This window comes from Schistocerca nitens, chromosome 4 (genome assembly GCF_023898315.1).
Source record: "Schistocerca nitens isolate TAMUIC-IGC-003100 chromosome 4, iqSchNite1.1, whole genome shotgun sequence".
Lineage (NCBI taxonomy): Eukaryota > Metazoa > Arthropoda > Insecta > Orthoptera > Acrididae > Schistocerca > Schistocerca nitens.
In genome coordinates, this window is record NC_064617.1 from 774,285,047 (window position 1) to 774,304,502 (window position 19,456).

At 40.0% G+C, this 19,456-nt stretch overlaps 1 protein-coding gene across 1 annotated transcript in view; it reads right to left on the reverse strand.

Moving 5' to 3' along the window:
• LOC126251628 (E3 ubiquitin-protein ligase TRAIP) overlaps positions 1 to 19,456 on the reverse strand; it is a 222,167-nt gene that overhangs the window by 157,899 nt on the left and 44,812 nt on the right. The window contains exon 2 of the mRNA XM_049952172.1: positions 4,289 to 4,412. Within this exon, the coding sequence (XP_049808129.1) occupies positions 4,289 to 4,401 (113 nt within the window). The 5' untranslated portion in view covers positions 4,402 to 4,412. The remainder of the gene's footprint in view (positions 1 to 4,288; positions 4,413 to 19,456) is intronic.

Consider the following 19,456-nt stretch of genomic DNA (forward strand, 5'->3'; position numbering starts at 1 on the left):
AAACACACATCACACCTTCCAGACAACCCTCACAAACAAGTGTGACTGATTCTTCACCATTTGCCACTCCATAGGTATTGCTAAGATTTTTCTTTGGGGACCTCAAGGGTGAAGGTGAGAATGACTACCTATCTATCTCTCCCTCTTTTCATATTCATATACTTCTATCACTGAAGTCCTTCTCATTTTCCGTGGTTTCCAATAACCTTAAATTTATTTCATGTAAGTAGGCCGCAGAATAAGGAAACACAGACACACTTACGCAAACACACAATGGAATACGAAGATGGAAACAATGAAAGGAGAGACTGAAATGATGTAAGAACTGTCAAGTATTGTGGGGGAAGAGGTGTGTGTACATCATGAAATATACACACATTGTCGTTTATTGTGACGATTCTACATCGCACATATGTGTGTGTCTATACGAATAATCATCATTCCATATCGCCTATATGCGTAAGTATAGAAGAACTATGCTAATTTTACATTGAGTATACATAAGTAGGAAGCGTGAGTAATTAAGGAGAGCATAAGGCAGGGTTTGTGATAATTGTTAAGGAAGGTCAGTCTGACAAATATTCTGATGACTTGTAGGATAGTGAGACTCTTATAACCCAAGTAAACATGTTTTGTATGAATAGTGTATAGAAGTAGAGTATATACCAAGCGCATAAAGTTGAAAAGTAGGACGACGACTCTAGGGTACCAAAAGAAGTATTAAAAAGCGAGTGCGAAGTGTGAAACAGATTTTGTATTTTTACCACAGGATATTCAATTATAGTGTACAAAATATATTTACTCGGGTAATGAACCTAGAGGCCTACTCATAAAGGATAAGAGGGCGCATCCACCAATTACTGGATATAAAGGGCAGATAGGCAGACCTAATAAAGACTGACCTATACTGTGCAGACAGGGGCACCAAGAAGGGGATTGACCTGTACCATACGAGAAGGAGGAAGGGCACTCATAGGGTCAACCCACATGTAAGTTATAGATGCTGATCCGAGGGGAAAAGGACAGTATCATGACAGAAGTCACACATTTTGTAGGAATTATTCTGGTAAGTTTGAATTTTATATTTCACTAGCATTATTATGTTTTATGAATGACAATAAGAACACTTTTATTTTGCCCAGAATTCCTCCAGACTACAATAAGTAATAAATAAGTACATACTTAGAAAAGGTAGTATGGAAAGTAGGAACAAACAGTAGATTACTTGGAATTTACAATTGAAAAAGAGCAGAAAACAGAACAATTTGGATCCTCTCGATTTTAAATATTGAAAGAGCTACCTCCAACATGGATTGAAAGGTTAACGTTTTATAACTGTAGTAGAATGGAAAAAAAGGAATGACCAAGCAATAAGACAAGAGTATTTACGATTTTTTAATATAAAAAAATGTATTGTTGAAAAATGAAGTACTATCCTATGAGATATTAATGTACATTGTAATTATGTTTAAAATATGGCGTGTTCGATCTAAGGAGGGGGATATGTAGTGATTCGAGAATTTCCATATAAATTCTGGAACCACTCTACCTTCTGCCACCTTGAACACGTGATGTTTCAAAGATAAGTGTGAGAATGAGAGCCTATTTACTGCGCAACACATGTCTGTGTGTGCAGGATGGATGTTGGTCGTAGGAGTACAGGAGTTGCGTCAGATGTGCGATGCCGACAAATGTTTGCCGCTCGCGTCATAGAACCTGTATGGAGTGTGCAAGGAGTAACTATGTATTATTCCTTGGTGGTCAAATAATTGTAATTGCTATAGACAATTGAAACATGATGTGTCTAGAGACTCTTATTTAATCCTGGTGTTTGACCTGCTAGAAGCAAGATCTGTTTTTTGAATGTTTGGTGGTTATTAAACCCACCACATTGTAATTATAGTTAATTATAGTTATTGATGTAGTTGACTTGCAAGAGTTTGTATTTTGTATGCTTATATGAAACTTGTGGAAATGAAAATATACCTGAACTGAAATGAAAGTATGAGGGTACCGAGTTATTTCTAGAGAGAGAGAGAGAGAGAGAGAGAGAGAGAGAGAGAGAGAGAGAGAGCAATTTTTTGTTCCTCTAACCAGCATTATTTCTTTGGAGAAGAAGTTGTAGAGAACAGGATCGGCTACACGTTTCAAGTAAGTCAATTGTAGTAAGAGAAGTGTGAAGTTCGCAATCCAGTTTTGCACCACTTCTCTTGTCGCTGAAACCGTTAGACAAACCATATGTGAATAACAAATTGTGCCACATAGTACCTGTTGAGTACATCAGTTGTAGCAAAATGATTAGTGAAGTTAGTTAAGTCCATGTTCCACACACAGTCCATGGTTGTGATAAACATTATGAAGTGGAATGTGTCCGCCGGATTAAAGATCACGATGACAATTAGACTTGAGAAAACTAATAAATTCCGAGGCAGAATTGTGGCCATTGCTTTCCTTCAGGAGGTTAAAAGTTTAGTACTCCCTATAGGTAGATAGACACACACACACAAACACACACACACACACACACACACACACACACACACACACACACACACACACACACACAATTTTGGCCATTTCACTACAAGAACAGAACTAATATCTCTGAAAACTAGGAGATGCATAAACTATATTTTAAAGATCTTGATGTCTGTCAGATATTTTGTTTCAATGAACATGTTATTAATGGGATTTACAGCTCAGTATTGTCATAGTTAGAATCACCAGAAGGATATGCAGATCAGTTTTCCTCCTTGTATTGAATTGCAGAATATTTCTACCATTCTACACTGAAGTGCCAAAGAAACTGGTATAGGCATGCATTTTCAAATACAGAGATATGTTAACAGGCAGAATACAGTGCTGTGGTCGGCAACGCCTATATAAGATGACAAGTTTCTGGCGCAGTTATTAGATCGGTTACTGCTGCTACAATGGCAGGTTATCAAGATTTAAGTGAGCTTGAACGTGGTGTTATAGTTGGAGCATGAGCGATGGGACACAGCATCTTTCAAGGTAGCAAAGAACTGGGGATTTTCCTGTACAATCATTTCAACAGTGTATCCTAAATATCTGGAATCTGGTAAAACATCAAATCTCCGACAGCGCTGCAGCCAGAAAAAGACCCTGCAAGAGCAGACCTACGACGACTGAACAGAACTGTTCAATGTGACATAAGTGCAACCCTTCCCCAAACTGCTGCAGATTTCAGTGCTGGGCCATCAACAAGTGTCAGAGTGTGTATCATTCAACAAAACATCATTGTTATGGGTTTTTGGAGCCGAATGATGACTGCGCGACACAAAGCTTTACACCTCACCTGGGCCCTTCAACACTGACATTGGATTGTTGTTGATTGGAAGATGTTGCCTGGCCAGACAAGTCTAATTTCAAACTGTATTGAGCAGATGGACATGTAGGGGTACGGAGACAACCTCATGTATCCACGGACCTTGCATGTCAGCAGGGGACTGTTCAAGCTGGTGGAGGCTCTGTAATGGTGTGGGGCTATGTACAGATGCAGTGATATGGGGCCCCTGATACATTTAGATACAACTATGACAGGTGAAACATTTGTAAGCATCCTGTCTGATCACCTGCATCTACTCGTGTCCACTGTGCATTCCGATGGACTTGCGCAATTCCATCAGGACAATGTTACACCCCATACATCCAGAACTGCTACAGAGTTGCTCAAGGAACACACTTCTGAGTTTAAACACTTCTGCTGGCCACCAAACTCCCCAGACATGAGCATTATTGAGCATACCTGGGATGCCTTTCAACGTGCTACTCAGAGATCTCCACCTCCTCATGCTCTTACAGATTTATGGACAGCCCTGCAGGATTTATGGTGTCACTGCCCTCCAGCACCATTTCAGATGATTAGTCAAGCCAATGCCACGTCTAGTTGCATGCAGGGGCCCTACACGACATTAGGCAGAAGTATCAATTTCTTTGGCTCTTCAGTGTAAAACTACAATAGATTTCTGACAAAAAAAAAAAAAAATGCTGGAACCTTTATGTTGAGAATTCAGACAGAACTGGGGAAGACTGATGCAGCATGTTTTACTGCAAGCTTTTGATGGAATGCATAAGCAGACAAAAGTACGATGATATTTCTTCTTTTGTATGCCACAGCTTCAAATTTCATTTAGTGTCATCACACATCTTACCATTACACTTACTTTCTATGTTTTATAAACATTTTCTTTTATGCAGACACAATTATGCTGTATAACTGGTACCTCTGTTATTACCAGAAAAATGCACTTCACTGAAGGCTCACCTTTCAATCCACTGTATCAAACACTGGTAATGAAAAAGGTGACCACACTGTGTGCAGAACGTATCATCAGCTGCAACGAACAGGTCACTGCAGATTACGCAACTTACGTGCATATTTGTTATCACTGAAACAGATAATCATCAAGTTCAAAATTAATATTAGGATATTTTATGAAGTGGAAAATTTGATACCTTGATAAGGTAAATCAATTGAAATAGTATAATTTTTTGTAATTTTTTTTTTTTACTGTTAACACAATGCAAAACTACACATGATAATGTTATATGTGAAGAATATTTTATTGCTTTACCATAAAGTAAAATGAGGCTGGTGAATGTAAGAGATAATCTACCACCATTTACAATTAATCTATATTGTACAGATCAATAATCATTTGTGAAATAATAATGGAGATATGTATCTAAGAACAGGTGACTGGACATGTCTGCCATGCACATTTCGTCTTGTCTATGCTTGGAATGGTTAAAAGATTATCTACTACAATATGTTGTAGCCTAGAATTCTCTTTGTGTTCAAGGAAACAGCCAACGTTCTCTTACAATCCAATAGGCATGTTCAGGCTGGGACAACGTCTCTCTCTTCAAATAGCTATTTGCTTTGTATAGCCAGCTTTGATGCCTGTGAAAAATTTTATTCACACTGTGGTCTGTATCAGTTACGAGTGTCTAGAATATTGCTTTACACTACATGACATCATATCTGTCAAGAAGCAGGGCACCTAGAAAAAATAAATATTCCTCACTGAAATATGGTGTTGCAAAACAATGGGACCTGCCTATACAAATAACTCCATAAACACAATTCTCATTTCAGTAGTATCTGTAGAGCATAACACTCTCTTCAGTGAGCAATGAAGAAAGATGATTGGTCCAATGAGTATCCTCAAGGATGAAATTCCCACATCTGTCTGAACCACATTGTAATGACTCTTGTCATAATTTGAGAAAATTCCATCTATTTTCTATCTTGGTAACTGTGATCTTTGCCACACATGATGAATAATTGTGGATTGTATATCTGTGATCCAGTATTAACTCCCTGTACTAAGGTGATTGTCATAAGATATAATATAATGATCTGTTTGAAAAAATACTTATTCACTTTTGCTCTGATGCTTTTTGTGAAAGGTATGATGTAATCTGATCTGCAATAAATCTAATACTATGTAATTTCTGCTACCATTCAGGTAGACCATAAACCTTACTTGGATCTGATGAAAATTAGTGAATTAATTATAGCAACTAGCAATTTTCACTACTCTTTGAGTAGAGTACTTAAACTACAGAGTCCGCAAAGTCTCTCCACAGCAGTGAGACTTGTGTGTCTCACCTTGCGGCGTGTGCAAGGTTGGCAACACATTCAAGTCTCACCTGCAGGTGTTCTGTGGACCTGCAGTGGTAGGATAGGGGAAGTAGTATTGTGTGTCCATTGCAGCTTTTAGTTGTGTTATGTATAAGCTGAGTGTAGTAAGAATACTTACTACTCCAGAGGTTGAGTTTTTCGTGGAAAAGGTTTGCCATACATGAGAAAACTTTACGGAGCATGTGAGGTGGCAATTTAGATCGAGTTTTCCTCCTTATAAGTGTTAACATCATGACACTGTACACGATTTAATTCACAAATTCCAGACAACAGACTCAGTTCATGATTTCCACAAACCGGTAGGTCCACTGTTTTAACAGAACAGCAGCTTGACGACATTTTGGACATAAAAGTTGCGGAATCCAACATAATTACTGAGGAGATTATCGCGAGAGGCTAAAGTCTCTCTTACAACAGCACATAAGGCCATAATCAAAGAACTGGGGATGTATCCATATAAAATTACTGCTGTGCAACAATTACAATGTGTGGACAATGCAAAACCAATAGTGTATTGTGAATCGTTTTAGCGATTTGCTAACCGACATGGAGTTTGTGTCTGAGATCGAACTTTTTTCACTGATGACACTTTTTTTCACCTCTCTGGCTACATTAATTCCCAAAATTCACAAATTTCTTCATCAGAAAACTCACATGCCTTAAGACAAACACCATTGCATGCAGAGAAAATCTGAGTGTAGGTTGCCATAACAAGAGCGCAAATTACAGGGCTGACCTTTTCCGATACTATCATCATTCCCAGACAATTTATCCATTTGTTGCCCTGCTGAATGAAAATGAGGTCAATCATTCATTTTTCAAACAAGACAATGTTATTGCTCCTACAACACACTTTCAGATGAAATTTTTGGAGACACGAGTAATTACGAAAGGTCTCTGGCCCCTGCACTCACTGTATCTGTCTCCGCCCAACTATTTCCTTGGAGTGCGGCTAAAACATTTGTGTATCAAAATAAACCAAAGACAACAGATGAACTGAAGACAGCAATAATTGATTATCTGCATTTGATTACATGTGGAACATCAGTAAAGGTGTTTGCAAGTAAATGTAAACACGTGTTGAACTATGCTTTCAAGGAAGAGCAAAACATTTCCAGCAACTATTGTGATATTGCTGAATACAGTAAATAATTAATTGTAATAATGTTGAATCCCATCTCACAACATAACTGCAGCCACTAGCAGTAAACCCAGCCCCTATCTTACACAGTGACATGAATTGGCTGCTAACCTTACACGCCCCGCAAGGCGAGACATGTGGAGCTTGCTGTCACTGCAGAGAGACTTTGTGCCTGAATGTGTCTATATAGCAGATAAACATTAAAGTAGGTATGCTAGCATTTATTATCTTGTTTAGTGTGTAGTCTGGTAATGAACTCTAGAGTTCATAATAATTAGTGACATAGTTAGAACCTGCACTTCAATTTTCTGATTTTCAGTTTGACAGCCATGGCTGTAGTATTGTTGAACATAGAGTTTCCTATGAGTAATTACTGCCAACACCAGATGGGATGGGTGTAATATTGCACTTTTAAGTTCTGTTTGTAAAATAAGCAGAGACTTACTTAAATTTTGTGCCCACTCAAGAACACTTAAAAGCCATGTACACTGCTTATTCTTCCTATTAATATAATTTTACTTTCTGCCTCATTTTATAGTCGGGCAAAAAAACCCGAATTGGTGATAATATCCATAATACGAGAACCCACAGATAGCCAAGCAGGTCGGCATCAGTGGAGGAGCAAGCTCATACAAGTACATTTACATTCTTTCACAGTGAATGCTTGTATTAAGCAATACGGTGCAAACCATCTGTCTTTTATGCCACTTATAAATGTTAATAGGAATAAAATGGGATGAAGTCAAGCGAGACATCAAGTAAGAACTTAAAATTGAGGTAAATCTTACTAGGAAGAAATGATCTCATGGGTTTTTCCTTAGGGCTACGAATTTATGGTGTAGAACAGCGAAAAACATAAAATCTGAGAATGTAAAATCGAAGTTCCACTGTACTTGTGCTGCTGTAAGCTGTCGCCAGCACACCGGTTGGCAAAGATGTAGCACGAGTATCAACAGTAGGCACTTGACCAAGCGCACCTATCACGAGAGACGCCAGAGGGACACACTAACTCATCGGTCACTGACTCAATTCAACACTCCAGGTTGGCGTCCAACATTCATTCACAAAGTGGCATAGTTAAGCACAGGCTACACCAGTACATAGTGTCCAGATTGTGATATAGCAAGATTACCGATATTGTCAGCAGAGGACTACTACGGATGAGCTTGTACCACAATGCATGGACTCTACTGAAGTTAAGTAGCAGCTATCTGTTCAATAAAGAACCGTGTTAATCCACATGTGCATTTGTGTTGTAGAAAGGATACCAGCCACCCATAACAACACCCTCTCCCTTGCTTCCTATGGTACAAGACTCATCAGTGGCAATGAGGATTCTACAGTGGCAACGAGGATAATTCAGTGGTGATCGAAGTTCATCAACTTGGCCGAATATCTTGTTTGCTTCTCTTGTGTTTTAGCTTGTAGGAGTGATCGTGCTCAAGTGTTTGCTAATTTTTTGTTGTGTTCTTTAATGTATTCCAGGAGAGGATCCGCAGAACCAATCACATTTCTCTTTTCAGAAGATTTGCTTGGTTTCTGATAGAGCATATTTGTATAAATCATGAATTCCCTGTCCCCTCCACCCCCTGCCCCTGTGCCTCAGATGCAGACGGCCAATGTGAGGGATCTAACACAAGTTATTCAGTTGCATAATGCACAAAATGCTACCTTACTGATGACGGTACGACTACTGGCTGCACAAAGTGTGTTGGCCGCACAACTGACCAACCAGCCAGCCCAAAAAGTGTCACTGACCAGCTTACAAATGTTCCAGCAATTTAATGCAGCAGAAGAGGAGTGAATTGAGTACCTGACTCAGTTCCAAGCACATTGTCCAGTTCATCACTTTCAAGGTGCTGTAAAGCTAGAATACTTCCTTTCGAGTGCGAGGTCCCCAGTGTTTAGGTTAATACAGAAACTATTCCCAACCACATCTCCTGAGGAATTCAGCTATAACAAAGTAATCATTGCATTAACTGGGTACTATGACCAGTAAGTTCAAGTAGCTGCATCTAGATATCTGTTCTTATGCTGGCAGAAAAATCCAGGACAGACGTACCACCAATGGTACACAGCATTAACGGGCATGACTAGGAAGTGTAAATTTAAGGGTTGATGTGGCAACTTTTACAGTGATCTTATGATACAGGATGCAATAACATTCAATGTCCCAGATAGTAGAATACAGGAACAGATCTTAAAGTACTCTGATCCATCACTTTCTCAAGTGTTGCAAATCTTAGAGCAATATGACTTGGGTGCCATAGCGGCCAATAAGTTTGACCAAGCCCTGATTTGTCGTGTTGAGTCACAGCTTGCTCACGACCACCCCAAGCAGCCACAACAATGAACACATACACAGTGGCACAGACAGATACATGGGTATGTAAACAGGCTTGTGAATTTAGTGTAGTCCTGCTCCAGATGTTTTACTCACAATAAAAGACAGGATTTCCCACCCAGTAACACTTGTGGAAAACAAGGCCATGTCCAAGCAGTTTGTTTGCAACAGCACAAAAACACCAATTTTGCCCGCTCCCAGAAAAACCAGGCTCACGCACACACAGTGAATGCTGTGTTTTCAATACCTACAAGATTAAGGTTGTGCCTCCTTGCCCTAGTGCTGTGCAACAACATTCTAACAAACTATTTGTGTCATTACGAATTGCTGTCCCGCATGTGAACTTTCAGTTAGACACAGGTGCGTCAGTGACTTTGCTTAATCATGCGACGTACAAACAGTCTCACCATGCCTTTCTAAATCTAGCAAGCACCTCACTGCTTACACTGGACAGGAAATTTCAGTGCTTGGACAGTGTAGATTGCCTGCCAATTATAAATCTCACACTAGGACAGTCAATTTTACTGTTTTGAAATCAAGAGACAGTGAGAACATTTTCAGTTTACGTTCCTTTGATTTGTTTGGCCTTAGCATCCAAGACAAAGTACTTTCAAGTATCGGCTTTGGCATCGCAACACAGTGTAGCTAGCTTGCTTAAAGAATTTGCTGGACTATTTTCAGACGGAATGGGAAAAGCTAATGACTTTGTAGCACATGTTACTTTAAAAGACAATGCACAGGCTAAAAGTTTTTCTGGGCCCGCCCTGTTCCAATTGCTTTAAGAGACAACATAGCCAGTGAATTGAAATAATTGCAAGATAATGGTGTAATTGCTTTCATTCAAGCTAGTTAGAGGGCAAGTCCTTTTGTTCTGTTGCCTAAGCATTCTGGTTGCATTTGCATTTGTGTTGACCTCAACTCTACAGTCAACCCACAGACCATAATTGACACTTATCCGTTACCTCATCCTGAGGAACTCGTGGACAGGCTTGGTACAGGACATGTCTTTTCTCAAATAGATTTGCATGGTGCCTACTTACAAATTCCATTGAATGAAGAATCACAGAAAGTGTTTCTTTTAAATAAATGCTTAGGACTGTTCAAGTATTTGCGTTTGCCCTTCAGCAGTGATTCCATCCATATCCGCCATTTTTCAATGTTACTTGGAATGGCTATCTGCAAAAATGCCACTAACTACCTTAATGATATTGTCATCTCAAGTCATACACCAGAGGAACACATTGCCAATTTGTGTACTCTTTTTCAAGTGTTGTCAAAAGCCATTCCAAGTGTTGTCTCAAAAAGTGTGACTTTTTTCAAACTGAACTACAGTACTTAGTTCATTTGATAAACAGTCAGGGAGTGCACCCCCTCCAATCTCATTTGCTTGCAATCCATGTCCTGCCAGTTCCTTGCAATGTGTTTGAACTGCAGTCAGTACTACGCAAGATGACATACTACACTCAGTACATATCAAATGCAGCTCAGATCGCGGCTCCATTGCATCGCTTGTGTCACGAAAATGTGCCTTTTGTGTGGACTAAAGCCTTTTGTGTGGACTAAAGACTGTCGTCTGGACACATTTCAGAATCTCAAAAATGCCTTGCTCAGTGACAGATATTTAGTGCATTCTGACCTGGCTGAACCTGTAGCTTTGCAAGTCGAAACTTCTTCCTAAGGAATCGGCACTGTGCTTTTGTTCAGAATTGGTGCACAAGATAGACCCATTGCTTTTGCCTCCAAGTTTTTAACCCAAGTCTTTGAAGTCCTTGTTTCATCCATTAAAGCCAGTTCCTACATGCACTGCTCAAAAAATTGCAATGTTGGGCTTTGTTGCTTTCAAAGTATCAGTACAAAATTGTGTACAGATCTATGGAAAAGCATGGCAATGCAGACGTCCTATCTCGCCTTCCGATTGGCACAGAATCTGATTTTGATGCATATGCTATATCTTGTTACCAAATCAATGTGCAGGACTCTGAATTGCTGGAATCTTTCCCTTGCATTACAGAAAAATTGCACAGGCCCCAGAAGCAGACCCAGATCTCAATATTTTGTTGCATTACATTCAAAGGTCTTGGCCTCATTCATTGAACAGTATCCAGAACTCAGTTGTGCGCCAATACTGTGCAAGTCAGCATAATGTTACAGCTCAACAAGTTGAGATTCTAGTTCAAAATGACAGTGGATTATCACATGTGTTTATTCCCACAGTGTTGCAAGAGGATGTGTTGCGATTGCTACACCAAGGACATTGGAGTATTGTTTACACTAAACGGATAGTGCAACGGCACTGTACTTGGTAGAGCATGGATGCCCGCATTGAATAGATGATGTCATAGTATCACGCATGCACAGAAAACCAATGTCAAAACAGACATTCTCAGCTTGGCCTCAGTCGCCATGGCAACGAATACACACTGACTTTGCAGGACCAGTTTGGAACACTTTTTGGCTCATAGTGGTAGACTCTTTTAGCAAGCTCCCATTTGCAGTACCTATGGCTTCTAGCACATCACATACCACCATATTTTGCATTGAAGATTTGCCAGAAGTACTTGTGTTAGTCAACAGACCACAGTTCACTTCACATGATTCTGAACAGTTTTGTGAACGAAATGGCATTTGTCACCTAACAAGTGCTCCAGTTCACCCCAGTCCAATGGAGAAGCAGAATGCTTCATACACACTTTTAAACAACAGACGACCCACCGTCGCACCACCCACACATGGGAACAGGCACTGCAACTCTCTCTCTCTCTCTCTCTCTCTCTCTCTCTCTCCCTCTCTCTCTCTCTCTCCCCCCCCCCCCCCCCTCCTATTGTCCTCACCCATGAGATGGATCATCACCAGCAGAACTTCTGCATGGCCACCGCCATTGGAAACTTCTACACTTGCTACAGCCACGTCAGTATCCGGCTCCGCCAATGGTCCTTAAGCATTGATTTGCACGACGCGATCTTGTTCTTTTCAGGGTTTTCAGCAATCACGGGTACTGGGAAATAGGCATGATCCAGGAATGCATTATCTCATTTATGTACTTGATTGCAGGTCCTGATGGTTTGAGCACAGCCATGGAACCTTCAACCAGGGCACCCCGGAGGAGCGGATGATGGAGGAAACGATGCAATCTCCCCCCCCCACCACCACCACCACCACCACCAACCCGCTCGCCGACCTGATAGACATGGACCCGTTGTCACCATCGCCATCATCACTCCACAATGCATCCTCAGGCTCGGACATGTGCCTTGGCAGCAGTTTTCTGGAGGGTGTTCCTGTTGCCTTGCAAGCCAGATGGTAGGGTACAGTTGGGAGTAGGCTACACGACTCCCAGCTCATCTTTATGTCCAGCGTCCTGCCCCCTCCCTGTCGTCGTCCGCATCTTCCCTACACGACAACGGTGCGACATTTCAAGGGAGAGGAATGTGCTGGTGAAATCTGTCGCCAGAGTCACTAACTCACAGTCACTGACTCGAGTCACTACTCCAGGTTGGCATCTGTCATTCATTTACCGAGTGGCATTGTTCAGCACAGCCTGCACCAGTACATAGCGTCCAGATTGTGCCTTAACAATATTACCGATATTGCCTGCAGAGGACAACTACGGGCTCATGGACTCTGTTAAAGTTAAGTAGCAACTATCTGTTCATGTAAATAAAGAACTGTGTTAATCCACATGTGCATTTGTGTTGTAGAAAGAGAATACCAGCCATAATGACATCCTCTCCCTTGCTTCCCGTGGTACAAACTCAACAGTATGTGTTTGCCATAATCAGTGCACAAAGTTTCTTGGGATATTAACAGTCTTCGGAGAGATCAAAATGATTTATCCAAAACTGTTGAACATTTAACCTGGAAGGCTGAACAGCTAGCTTTTGATGAAGATAAAACTATCACTTAGCAAATAGAACCCAATGTAAGATCTTATCTTATCAGTTTAATACTTGGTTGGCTGCCACAGAAGCACAGATTGTGCAGCTAGCCAATGTAAAGATTCAAGAAGTCATAGGGCAGATTTCTGCTGAAGTGGTGAATTACAACCAAGATTGGACACTCCAGTGGATTAAGGAGCTCAGTGATCAAATGACCAACTAAGCCAAGACCTTTTGGTTCTGCGGAATGCAGTTGACAAATACTTAAGTGAAGTCAAAAGAGATTTTGCTAAGTTGAAGAATATCTGAACTGCTACAGAGGAAAGGTCCACGAATGCAAAGCAATCGGGCAATGCCAAATCACCTGTCATCATGTGTCACATTGGGGCAGTGCCATATTTTGCATATGTAATGATGGAGGATACCCTAATCAGGCACCATGAATTTCAAGTCTTTGTATCTGATAAGAAAGGCATGCAGCTGACCACATTCATTAAAGCTTTTAGAGGAGCAATGAGTTCATGGACTAATGCACTAAAGATTGCATTTGTGACCAGATACAACCAGGAAACATATCATTATGGGCAACAAGTGTTGCTGAGTATTGTAAGAGTTATGATGACTCTGAACATGCGTTCCAGTACTGATCAGGTGCTGTCAAGGGAAGATTAAGGAAGACAAAATATTGGAACAACCCAACATCACAGCAAGATGTTATCTGGCTATTGAAGGCCAAAATAGTTATATATATTCGAGAAAATTTAATTAACGTGTTGGAGTCAAATATTGAGGAGTTCATGACGGTAATAGATTCCATTGATCTGATAAATGAAGATGCCAAGGCTGGTTACCAAACACATGACAATCTTAACCATAATTAAAGGCTCAGAAATTGTGTGCATAATAATTACTACCAAGATAATGGTAATGGAGACCATACAATTGCTGACTGGCAATGTAGACACTTCCATTGTCTGACAATCTTTCATACAATCCATAGAAGATAACACTAGCTGTAGCACCTGTACCAATTGCAACCACAACAGAAATTGTTCCTATTACAGTGTATCTCGCCTTCGGAAACACACCACCGTAACAATAATAATGATAGTAGTAACAATGGTTACAATTACTACAATAGGCATAAACAAAAGAAAGAAAACTACTATTTTAATCCTGGGTATGCCAACAGAAATAAAAATCAGTAGTGGCAGCCTCAAGTCAGTAGTTACCCTATGCGGATGAACTGGCAGAACAATAGTTCAAATGGAAATGATGTGATGAAGAGCAATTCACCATTGACTACTCATTTGTAAAACTAACTTCAACCACATCTAGCCCCCAAATGGTTGGTTGGGGAATGAGAGATGCATAATCATAAAAAAAATTAGACTAATCCAGTATGACAATGGACAAGACATGTGACAGGAATTATGTTCTGGTAACATATTGTCAGAATCAACCTAAAATGGTGCTTCAGTAGGTGAGATATTCCTGTGGTGGTTACAATATGTACAGGTGCTGCAGCTAGTGGTATCTCCTACAGACTGTATGAAAGACTGTCAGACAGTGGAGGTGCCTACATTGCCAGTAAGTAACTGTAGGAGTCATTGGCACAAGATTCCAAAATTTTAAATGGCAGTCCCGCATACTGTTAATGACAGGAAATGCAGCAATTATTATCACATTCCTAACTGTAAAAATGTTAATTGTGCACTGCATAGTCAGAACTTATTTCCTCCATGAGAATAAGGCTACAGTAAACACGTCTGGGGAAGTGCATACTTCATACTTTTGATTGATGGGTATGAGGTGGCAACTTAACTTTCAAATACAGTTTTGGGCCACGAAAAATGTAGCCAAGAAATCAAAATTCAGTTCATAGGCAGGGAAAAGACTAGTTCATACTAACAGCATTCGGGAATCACTAACGAGCCCAACACAGGATTACAAATTATGATGAAAATATCTAAGTTGCAATTCATACCAAAGACCAACGGGCAACACTGATAAAGGTTTTACTGGAATATGTAAAAGTTTTTGAAGAGAAACCTGGAGTGATCAAGGGATATCATTGCCATTTAAATGTCATATCTCATGAACCATTTTGTTTATCATTGTACCCTGTTCCCTGGTCTATGTGAGCTGGTGTCCCAAAAGAAATCAGGAAAATGCTACACTGGAAAGTTATTGCACCAACGTCATGTCCATATTGCAACCCCTTACTAGTGGCAACAAAAGCTGGGGGAAACATTCGATTGGTAACCGATGCCAGGGCAATCAGTAAGATCATTATCCTAGTGAGAACCCGTCCTGAAAAGTTGGGAGAACAATTAAAACAATTCCATAGTGTTAAGTACTTAACATCGATAGATCTGAGCCTTCATACTGGCAGGATCAGTTAGATGAACCTTCAAGAAAATACATAGCTTTTATCTTTGCTGGTTATAGCTACCTATTTCGGGTCATCCATTTTGGACTGAATGTGGATGGTGGTTTTTTTCTAGCACTAGATCATATGCCAGGTCCAGACTTATTAATCAGAATCACCTTGTATGGGATGACTTAACTGCAACCAAAACTTGGGAGGAACATGCTACATCAGTAACAAAAGTGTTAGACAAATTTCAGCAATATGATGTCGCCGTTAATTTGGAAGTCTGAGTTCAGAAGAGAGAGAATTAAATTCTTGGAACATTCCCCAATGAATCCTACCTGATGAAACAAAATACAAATTGTAAAATCATGCAAGATCATATCTTAAATCCAAAACTGCTCTTGCAATTGTGAAAAAGCAAGTACTGTGGATTTGGTCAGCCAAGTGTTAGATAGCGTTTGAAAAAAATCAAAGAAACTCTTGTCAATTCATAATTGTTATACCGTCCAGACATGTCGCCAGATTTTTGCTTGGTGACAGATGCCTCATTTGTTGGCTGGGGCTTGTTTCTTTCAGATTAGAGACATTGATGATAAACCACCTGTTTGTCATACTGCCTTTGTCAGTTGCATATTGACTGACTGTGAACGTACTTACACAACAACAGGATCAGAGGTCTTTGCCACTGTTTGGGTATCTTGTAAGTTCCATTATTACTTAGCTGGTAGCCACACAAGGATATATTGTGATAATTGGGCTCTAGGCTTTCTGCTAAATTGCAAATTGTTGCATGTCAGGTTGGCTCTATGGTCATTGGCTGTAAAGGAATACAATTTCGAAGTAGTTTATGTAAGGAGTGAAAATAACACAGTAGCTGAAGCAATAACATCTGCTAGAGGGATTGCCTGATATCCAGGAATCCGACAGTCAAAATATGGAACTGAAGTTTTTATTGATGAATGATAATATTTACCAATAATATTATCTAGATATACGTAGAAACAAGGGACAGCTACAGGTTGATGACGCTACAAGGGGAGAATTAAAAAAACAACTTGTGAAAAATCCTATGGAGGCACTAACTAGGCATTATATTGTGCATAATGGCATATTACTTTATCTCTTTGACCCATGGAATAACAGTGGTGTGTTTGCATTCCAGATGCAAGCCAGGTATAGCCAAAGAGCCTGGGGGCACTCTGGGGTGGGTTGCTAAATATGCTGCAAAATATACTGACTTTTGCTATTTTCCAAATATATGATGGAAGGTGCCACAACTGAGACAGAAATTTTTGTTATATCAGATTGCGAAGCCTCTGTACCAAGGCTGAAAAGGAGAATTACATTCTATTATTGTTGAAAGACCTATACAGGTCACTGACACAGACTTTTGTGGACCCCAGCCAATTGCATGTGCAGGTATCTGATACGTTGGTGTGATGAATGACCTGTTTTTGAAACATATTAAATTACATGCTTTGAAGAGTGCCACAAGTGCCCCAGTAATCTGCTTGTTTATAGAGAATTACACTACTCAAGCTGACAAACTTAAGACTATCTCGTCTGACAAACCGCAAAATTTCAAATGCAGAAAAAGGAAGCAATTTTTACAGATGTGTAGTCTCAAACAGATACTAATATGGAGTTACAACTGATGGGTCTCGGTCTTCCACCATAACCGTGTCCATCAACATGAGGTAGCAAAATGAGGTAGCCAAGGAGCTGGAAACGTGGGTTCTACTATGCCAAGACTCCTTGGTAGCTATAACAGGAAAACAATTAATTAGCAGGAGTACAAAATAAGAAAGTATTTATCACTTAACTTTGTTGTAGTCCATGATCTGTTGGTTGACGCGACTAGACTAAGCGCCTGTAGAAAGACATAATTTACAAGTCATAAATCTTGCAGACGAATTAATCTCTAGTAATCTTGAATCCGGTGAATTTGAAGACTAACTTGGCTGCCGACATGACGGAACTTAGAATTGTTTATAACTGCCAACTTAGTACTGTTGACTTTACTGTAGTACTATTACGGAACTTTACAACTGGGCTACAAAGACTTGATGGCAGCAATGACTGAGCTGCAGACGATGACTGACTAACATCAGTGCTGGCTGACCACTGAGCGCAGCTATGAACTGTAGACAGGCACAACCGCGCTACACTCCTGCTACACATGAAGTGGCCTATCAGCGCATCGCAGCGAGCATAAGTACTGCGACTGGCTGTGTACTCTGTGGCTAGCACATCCATTCTTCTGTTCCGTTATTGAGGGAATCACATCCGGCGGACTGATCTCTCAGGCGGCGGTGTGGTCATATGACTGATGACATGACATGACAGCAACCCTAAAGCAGATCTCATAGAATGAGTATTCTGGGAATTTTGTAGGTTCACTGAGCCTTTTGCCCAAGGAAACAGGCTGCATGTGTATATTATATTCCATTATTCGTGGAAGTTTTTAATATCTTAACCTGTACCCTGAATGAGCTAATGTTACACAGGAAAGAGAACAATGAATGGATTAAGTCTTTACCCAAGATCCCGCAAGAAGTGTCCTCTTTAGAAAAAGTGGTTAGGCGAGTTCTAAACGTGTGTATATTTATAATTTGTGTATTCCTTAATGAACACTTATCTGTAATTAGAGATCTGGATATGAAGCAATATATATTTTAAATTTTGTTATTGACAATTAAGTGTTTTCCTCAAATCACTAAGATGTGTAGGAAAGTGACAGCTTAAGTTGCGTCTGGCTATGAAAGCCAAACAATTAGTTTTAAGTAGATGAGATTATTATGTAGTAATTATTATATAGTAATTATTATTTGTGTTGTTGTTGTTCATCAATGAAATACGATGAAGATTTCTAATTATACTGACCACTTTGGCACATGGTAAAGTATCACGAAAGACTAGAACAGTTAACCAGCACCGTTATTATTATTATTATTATTATTATTATTATTATTATTGTTGTTGTTGTTGTTGTTGTTGTTAAACAGTCAATTCACTGCAAACTGATGAACTAATAAAATTTGAATCACATTCAAATGTGAGATATTCTATTATCAATCAATTGAAGATGATAGAGCTGTCTTTGATTACTTTTGCAGGATAATGTCCAGAATTAAGATCTGCGCGAGTTCCCGATACCGCTCCAGGCAAATGCTGTAGTGGTTCCTTTGAAAGGGCACCGGCTGATTTCCTTCTCTATCCTTGACAGGAACCAAGCTTGTGCTCCGTCTCTAATGACCTTGATGTTGACGGGACATTAAACTCAAGTCTTTTTTCCTTCCTTTTCCTTCTACTGGGACTTTACATCCTTGATACAAGTAGCTATTCCTCTGAAAGGGTGTAAATCAATCAAATGTGTTTTGCGTTATCCATGTCTGGATGCAATAAAGACTAGTGTAAAAATTATGAACACGAAAAGAAAAAAAGGTATGAAAAAAAGAAACTAATGAAGATCTAGTTTCGGTTATGTGTTAAGATAGTGGTCTTTGGGACAATTTGAACAAACAAAGTAAATCTTTAATATATGCTTACTGTGTATATGGTTGGATGGTTGGTTGGTTGGTTGGTTTGGGGAAGGAGACCAGACTGCGTGGTCATCGGTCTCATCGGATTAGGGAAGGATGGGGAAGGAAGTCGGCTGTGCCCTTTCAGAGGAACCATCCCGGCATTTGCCTGGACTGATTTTAGGGAAATCACGGAAAACCTAAATCAGGATGGCCGGACGCGGGATTGAACCCTCGTCCTCCCGAATGCGAGTCCAGTGTCTAACCACTGCGCCACCTCGCTCGGTATATATGGTTGGACCTAATGTCAGTATGCACAGTCATGTTAATTACAAACTGTGAATGTCAGTTGTAATGTTGACTGTGGAATAATTAACAATTCTTAAGTGAACCTCCCATGAAGACTACTAAAGGACACCCACCACAGTACCTGTCATGGAGAAAGCTACGCATCTTCGGAATACACACAACAAAAAAAGTTTCGTGTCACCTCTGTTCCAAGAGTTCCAGACCCTGTGAAGAAAATT